Raw genomic sequence first — 8,144 nt, 5'->3', positions numbered from 1 at the left:
TCCACTGATCAGACTAAATCAAGTAAATAAATAATCAAATCTCCTGAAGACAAAATAACAAATCTGCCACTACACCCTAACCAAATTATGTTTATATTTATTGTCCCCCCTCTAGAATAAAACGTACACGTTTGGGTTCACAATCTGTTTGAGAAAATTATTTTCATAGTTACAAATCAGGTCACCCTACCAAACTTCCTGCTAAAACATACTGTAGGTCTGTCTGCTGCCTTTTCATTGTCACAGCCTAAACGTCAATCACCAAACGAGGGGACTAATGCAAGTGTGGATTAAATCGACATTAGTACATGCTGTCAAAAGGCTGCATTCTGCAATAGAGAGTAACAGCAACCTAATTTTGTTGACAACATTGTACACTGCTCAAAAAATAAAGGGAACACTTAAACAACACATCCTAGATCTGAATGAATGAAATACTCTTATTAAATACTTTTTTCTTTACATAGTTGAATGTGCTGACAACAAAATCACACAAAAATTATCAATGGAAATCAAATGTATCAACCCATGGAGGTCTGGATTTGGAGTCACCCTCAAAATTAAAGTGGAAAACCACACTACAGGCTGATCCAACTTTGATGTAATGTCCTTAAAACAAGTCAAAATGAGGCTCAGTAGTGTGTGTGGCCTCCACGTGCCTGTATGACCTCCCCTACAACGCCTGGGCATGCTCCTGATGAGGTGGCGGATGGTCTCCTGAGGGATCTCCTCCCAGACCTGGACTAAAGCATCCGCCAACTCCTGGACAGTCTGTGGTGCAACGTGGCGTTGGTGGATGGAGCGAGACATGATGTCCCAGATGTACTCAATTGGATTCAGGTCTGGGGAACGGGCGGGCCAGTCCATAGCATCAATGCCTTCCTCTTGCAGGAACTGCTGACACACTCCAGCCACATGAGGTCTAGCATTGTCTTGCATTAGGAGGAACCCAGGGCCAACCGCACCAGCATATGGTCTCACAAGGGGTCTGAGGATCTCATCTCGGTACCTAATGGCAGTCAGGCTACCTCTGGCGAGCACAAGGAGGGCTGTGCGGCCCCCAAAGAAATGCCACCCCACACCATGACTGACCCACCGCCAAACCGGGTCATGCTGGAGGATGTTGCAGGCAGCAGAACGTTCTCCACGGCGTCTCCAGACTCTGTCACGTCTGTCACATGTGCTCAGTGTGAACCTGCTTTCATCTGTGAAGAGCACAGGGCGCCAGTGGCGAATTTGCCAATCTTGGTGTTCTCTGGCAAATGCCAAACGTCCTGCACGGTGTTGGGCTGTAAGCACAACCCCCACCTGTGACGTCGGACCCTCATACCACCCTCATGGAGTCTGTTTCTGACCGTTTGAGCAGACACATGCACATTTGTGGCCTGCTGGAGGTCATTTTGCAGGGCTCTGGCAGTGCTCCTCCTGCTCCTCCTTGCACAAAGACGGAGGTAGCGGTCCTGCTGCTGGGTTGTTGCCCTCCTACGGCCTCCTCCACGTCTCCTGATGTACTGGCCTGTCTCCTGGTAGTGCCTCCATGCTCTGGACACTACGCTGACAGACACAGCAAACCTTCTTGCCACAGCTCGCATTGATGTGCCATCCTGGATGAGCTGCACTACCTGAGCCACTTGTGTGGGTTGTAGACTCCGTCTCATGCTACCACTAGAGTGAAAGCACCGCCAGCATTCAAAAGTGACCAAAACATCAGCCAGGAAGCAAAGGAACTGAGAAGTGGTCTGTGGTCACCACCTGCAGAACCACTTCTTTATTGGGGGTGTCTTGCTAATTGCCTATAATTTCCACCTGTTGTCTATTCCATTTGCACAACAGCATGTGAAATTTATTGTCAATCAGTGTTGCTTCCTAAGTGGACAGTTTGATTTCACAGAAGTGTGATTGACTTGGAGTTACATGTGTTGTTTAAGTGTTCCCTTTATTTTTTTGAGCAGTGTACATGAAACAGCGCTACCGTGCTACTCTTTTTAGAGTTTTAAACTCAGCAGAGAACGTTCTCTCTCTCCATTCAACTCCACTCTAATCTTGAGGGGCGTTTCTTGAAAACATGCATCCAATCCCCTTGATCACTTACATAAATAGACCAATCATATGCTTCAACGTACCGCTTTTCACAGTGCTGTGGCAAGACAGGACAACGATAGAGGTGCAGCTCGTGATGTTAAATTGCAGGCGCAGATGCTCCAATTTCAAAACGATTTGTAGCTAAATTAACGGGCTGACCCAAAAAATAAAGCAGTACTTTTCAATGTGTGAGATAAGGTGTGCCGTGAGAGCGTGAGAAGAGGGTTAAATACATGTATCTCAGGCCAATGCGTGAGAGTTGGCAGCTCTGCAATACCTAGAGATAAAAATGTATGTAAACCAAATAACATTTTACCCATCCAGCACCATCTGGATTTCCCTGGAACCTGACGTTTGAATTCTACATAGGGCAAAAATGAGAGGTCATGAGGAAACTCAGAATGTTGTATATAATTATATTATAAGGTTCTTTACCAGTTGTCAGTGCAGTTGGTCCTTTTGAAAGTAGTTGTGTGAGAATATATCCACAGGAAAGTACATAAACTTTTCAAAGCGCTGGTAGTGCAAGCAGATTTCTATCACCTGAAGTATGTGTAGAACCATGTAAAACAGGTGTCCAAGCTCGGCAAGTATGCATGCATCTCGTGCATGTATTTTTTATCTTGTGTGCGTGCTTCAGGTGATAGAAATCTGATTGCACTTGTAGTATCTGAGGAATTTATGACTTTGCTAATGGTTTCAAGTGGTTTTAGAGGATGTTGACTCAGCTTAAAGGGAGCATCTGGGGAGTAGTTCTATAGGGGCACCCTAAAGCCGAGGAAGTCTGTTAGGTGGCCTCCTGGGATTGGTTGGTAGGAAAAACACCCATATCATGGTAAAGATTATAAATACTTGGTTGAGACAAAGGAGGACAGAATAATCATATTTGAGATGGGGCGATTATTCTCCAGATATCGGTAGATATCTGTAAATTGATGCTGGAATACTCTGATATAATAAACCTTTATAATCAAAGTACAGCGTCAGCGGATTTCCTTGTTCTCACAGCATAATTAGCAACGTTTTCTCGATACCACACACTACCAGTGCTTTGAAAAGTTGATGTACTTTCCTGTGGCTATATCGTCTCACATTCCTACTGCCAAAACAACCGACCAAACGCTTATTTCTGCCAGACGTAGAATTCCGTGCAATTCAATGTCGGGTTTCCAGGCATTATCTGGATCAGCTGATCCTTGTGAGTTAAAGGCTGGGTTTATAACTGGCTACGATATTTGTAAAAAGATGAAGCGCCTGACAAATGTTCTAATCGAACGCCTGGATCACACTGACAGTTTTCAGCGCAAAATGGCAAGCAGCGTCATCTGGATGCGCGCAACAAAAGCTCAACATTCACCTTCTGCTACAATTCCGGTCAAGCCGTCTACACATAGTTTGATGCATACGTTCGATAAATCCAACGTATTTACCACACGGAACGCACTGCAACACTGCAAGCCAAACACAGCGTTCCATTGGAAATGAATGTACTTCTGGTGTACCCAAATGCAAAAAACAATATCGATGTGATCGAGGCGTAACATGCAATGAAATCCGACTCACCTGAAATCGTTCCGAGGCCGTAACTGCTTTTAGAACGTCTATTACAAGTACATTTTAAGTCGGTAAAGTTCAGTTGTGGCTGTGCCAGAGACGGTTCAATTAATGTCAATGAACTAATAAGTACACCAGAACTGGTGTCTGTGAGAGGTACCCAGTTAATTAGACCGGAACTGACTATATTTTTCCAATGGTAAACAGCCTGAGTGAACTAATCTTAATTTATCCGCTATCGTTGGCTGTACTCAGCAACTCCATCCCACACAATTGACAAGTTTCTGACGTCATCAAAATTACATTTACATCATTTAGCAGACACTCTTATCCAGAGCGACTTACAAATTGAAACGAATGCAGTTTTCTTTATGGATTTCACAAACCCAGGGGATGTCAAGTTATCATGGTGTGAAAATTAAAACACAATGTATAAAAAAACATTTTATTTGGTACAAAATATTAAACACAAAGTTACTTATGAAACCAACATGTTGGGCTCACACAGCTGCAAGGGCAGAGCATTGAGGACGTATTACATGTCAATTTCAGTGAGAAGGGAAATGTGTTTTACAATCCATTAACAGTCTCTTTAGTTGCCTTACTGAATCAAATGCCTCTTTCTGTGGTTTATTTATGGTCTAAACGTTTTAGGAAGGCTTACATTAAGATTTCACCTAAATTGGCACACGTCAGGTCTGGGGGTGTGCGTTCATGCGTGTGTGCTTAAGACATTCTATCCTGCAAATGGGTTGGCATGAAGTGTCACGTCCTTTATACGAGTCTCAGTCAGCGGCCGAAATGACTTTTCATTGACAGGGAGCTTCTCCAGTTCATCCAGTGTTTCCAAGCCATCTATTATTCTACATATCGAAAGAGAAAATAAGAGAAAATAGTATTGTTGTATTAGTTCACAATAAATGTTGCAGAGTTAATACACAAACCACATAATATGCACCATCAGGAGAATGTGTTCTCAGGTCAAAATAACAGAGATTGAAGTCATGATCTGCTAGCGATCACTTATAACCACATTAAGTACTGACACTATGAGGATCCAAATAAACAAACAATGACATACAACTCCAGATTGTAGCTAAAGCCATTCTTGACAATCCTCTTAGTTGGCTAACTTCAGACAACTTACTCAACCACTTATAACCACATTAAGTGCTGAAACGATGACCTACTTTCCAAACACTGTGTACTTCATGTCCAGATGGGGCTGCTTGGCATAGGTGAAGAAGAACTGGGAGGCATTGGTGTTGGGGCCGTTGTTCGCCATAGAAACCACGCCTCGCACATTATGCTGCAGGGAAATAAATGAGACGATAACAAATGAAAAAAATGTCATCAGATAATATTTACCCAGAATTGTTGCTGCCTGTCCCATTGAGGTACTCACTTTTAGGTGTTCACTCAACTCATCTTCAAATTTCCGCCCCCAAATACTCGTCCCTCCTTTTCCAGTGCCTTCCAAGATTAAAAAAGTAAGTCATGCATGTTGTCAAGAGAGAGGCAGATAGTTTGGTCTCTGATCATGGGGAGGAAAGTAACTTTTCCATGGGTTTGGAGTGGCATGCTGACAATTGGTATCTGATAAAGTAATTGACTTGTACAGTATATTGGGCTATTGGTGCCAGTATAAGAACAAGAAGCCTTCCAACATGATGCAGTTCTGATTAAGCTACCTGTGGGGTCGCCAGTCTGAACCATGAACCCTTTGATGTTCCGGTGGAATATGCAGCCATTGTAAAACCCACCGGCACACAGGGCTAGGAAATTCTGTCAACACAAACAGTAAGTTAAATTAGAGTAATGTATTGGCTACAGCCGACTGTAATTACATGCTAATGTGGAGCAGTGATCTTCAATCCTGGTCCTAGAGTCCCAAAGGAGGTAAAGCAGGGACGTTGATTGGGTATGACAGTCGCCATACACTAGTTCAACACCAATACATTTAAAATAGGCTTCTAAAATAATTCCAATCCCGATGAAATGGCAAGTGCAGTTTAGCAGTATAAAGGGGCTGGCTTAAGGACCATGCCAATGGCTCAGAGCGGGCGGGAAGGCTACTTGCCCGGCTGGCTTTAGGACAAGCACATCAATGCAACTGCAGTGAATAGCGCGACTTTTCCCCTCAAACCAGTGCAGAGGTGGAAGATTGCTGTGGTAGATGGCTGTGGCTAGGTAACTACTGTTTGACTTCACATGAAACTAAACAAGAGTGTTTCATCCCGGTGCTGAGCTAGTGCGTAGCAGCTAATTGCTGTATGACATGTGTTTGTAGAATGTTAAGTCCCCTATCGACTGAGGTGACTAATCCAAACTAATCCAGGGATAGTGTTGAGGTAGAACAAAGACCGGTGGGACTCCAGGATCAGAACACACACACACACACACACACACAGTGTATGACTCGACTCACCTCACATGATTTCGGGGCACGTTCACAGAACAGCTCGATTTTTAAATCCCCAAGGTCTGTGTGCAGTGTCACAGCCTGTAAAAGGGATTTGAAAATAATGAAATATTGCCAAAAAGGCACAAAGTTGTTTATTGTTTCCTTCATGAACTAGACTGAACAAAAATATCAACGCATATAAACGCAACATGTGCAGTTGTCACACAACTCCCGAGTGGCGCAGCGGTCTAAGGCACTGCATCTCAGTGCTTGAGTCGTCACTACAGACACCCTGGTTCGATTCCAGGCTGTATCACAACCGGCCGTGATTGGGAGTCCCATAGGGCGGCGCACAATTGGCCCAGCGTCGTCCGGGTTTAGCCGGTGTAGGCCGTCATTGTAAATAAGAATTTGTTCTTAACTGACTTGCCTAATTAAATAAAGGTAAAAATATATATAATAATAATAATAATAATAATGTCTGAAATTGAGGGAGCGTGCAACTGGCATGCTGACTGCAGGAATGTCCACCATAGCAGTCTACCATAAGCCACCTCCAATGTTGTTTTAGAGAAATTGGCAGTACATCCAACCGGCCTCACTACCGCAGACCACATGTAACCACGCCAGCCCAGGACCTTCACATCCGGCTTCTTCACCTGCCGGATCATCTGAGACCAGCCACCCAGACAGCTGATGAAACTGTGGGTTTGCAAAACCGAAGAATTTCTGCACAAACTGTCAAACAGTCTCAGGCAAGCTCATCTGCGTGCTCGTCGTCCTCACCAGGGTCATGAGCTGACTGTAGTTCGGCGTCGTAACCAACTTCAGTGGGCCAATGCTCACCTTCGATGGCCACTGGCATGCTGGAGAAGTGTGCTCTTCACGGATTAATCCCGGTTGTGAGCAGAGTGCCCCATGGTGGCGTTGGGGTTATGGAATGGGCAGGCATAAGCTACGGACAACGAACACAATTGCATTTCATTGATGGCAATTTTAATGCAAAGAGCCGAGATCCTGAGGCCCATTATCGTGCCATTCACCCGCCACCATCAACTAATGTTTCAGTATAATAATGCACGGCCCCATGTCGCAAGGATCTGTACACAATTCCTGGAAGCTGAAAATGTCCCAGTTCTTCCATGGCCTGCATACTCACCAGACATGTCACCCATTGAGCATGTTTGGGATGCTCTGGATCGACGTGTACAACAGCGTGTTTCAGTTCCCGCCAATATCCAGCAACTTCACACAGCCATTGAAGAGGAGTGGGACAATATTCCACAGGCCACAATCAACAGCCTGATCAACTCTATGCAAATGAGATGTGTTGCGCTGCATAAGGCAAATGGTGGTCACACCAGATATTGACTGGTTTTCTGATTTGTATTCGCAGTTATGTGATATCCATAGATTAGGGCCTAATGAATGTATTTCAATTGACTGATTTCCTTATAAGAACTAAAAAAGCGTTGATATTTGTTTAATTAATCCTTAATATCTACGTATTAAGAATTACCAGCAATTACTGTTTACACAAAGTTGGCTAAATAGCCAGGTAAATTGCATTGTCAGTGAGTGGACATTGGCATTGAAGCAGACGCGTAAACGATATGTTGCTCCCTAAACTACAGCTGGCATTTTTTTTTTTACCTCAAGCAAAGATTACTGTGTTCAGTCAAAAGAAAGGCGTTGTATTACATGTTTATCTGCATCTCTTCAACAGTTTATACATGAAAAACGTGGTAAAAGAGAGAAAAGTCTCACCATTTTCTTAACGCCGGAAAATGAGATGGTGCGTCAGAGAAATAGATTCGACTAGCGTCGTACGCTGAATGAACATAGGTTCCGCTCTACCTATAGTTCGATTTGACTACTTATCGGACGTTTAAATGACGAATTGCCGTGGTGTTTTGTATTAGCTGTAAAATAGAAAAACATGAATTTCAATCGCCCGTGCTTGATTACCGGAGAACCTGAATACCCCACGAAGCTATATATAATACCCACAGTGGCAAGAAGTGAAATCACAGATTTGTTTGTTGCCGCCATAAAGATAGATAGACGACTCTAGTGCCCAAAAGCCGATTTTAGCATCAATGGC

General features: G+C 43.8%; 1 protein-coding gene across 1 annotated transcript; it reads right to left on the bottom strand.

Moving 5' to 3' along the window:
• Window positions 1-4,067: 4,067 nt before the first annotated feature.
• Window positions 4,068-8,128, bottom strand: ppil3 (peptidylprolyl isomerase (cyclophilin)-like 3). Its single transcript, XM_041871550.2, has 6 exons — window positions 7,808-8,128; window positions 6,065-6,139; window positions 5,328-5,421; window positions 5,042-5,109; window positions 4,827-4,945; window positions 4,068-4,499 (listed from the first exon to the last, which is right to left on the bottom strand). Exons 1-6 carry the CDS (start codon window positions 7,808-7,810, stop codon window positions 4,373-4,375), a joined length of 486 nt encoding a protein of 161 aa, XP_041727484.1. The 5' UTR covers window positions 7,811-8,128; the 3' UTR covers window positions 4,068-4,372.
• Between the last annotated feature and the right edge of the window lie 16 nt (window positions 8,129-8,144).

The sequence above is a fragment of the Coregonus clupeaformis genome, chromosome 18 (genome assembly GCF_020615455.1).
Source record: "Coregonus clupeaformis isolate EN_2021a chromosome 18, ASM2061545v1, whole genome shotgun sequence".
Taxonomy (NCBI): domain Eukaryota; kingdom Metazoa; phylum Chordata; class Actinopteri; order Salmoniformes; family Salmonidae; genus Coregonus; species Coregonus clupeaformis.
Note: the sequence above shows the minus strand (reverse complement) of the source record. Positions and strands in the feature narration are given on the sequence as shown.

Excerpts from the sequence above, each read along its gene's own strand:
- ppil3 (XM_041871550.2), bottom strand. Across the intron at positions 5,110-5,327 it reads TCAGACTGGCGACCCCACAG|GCACTGGAAAAGGAGGGACG; the intron begins GTAGCTTAATCA and ends TAATCTTGGAAG. Across the intron at positions 4,500-4,826 it reads AAGTACACAGTGTTTGGAAA|AATAATAGATGGCTTGGAAA; the intron begins GTAGGTCATCGT and ends TTCGATATGTAG.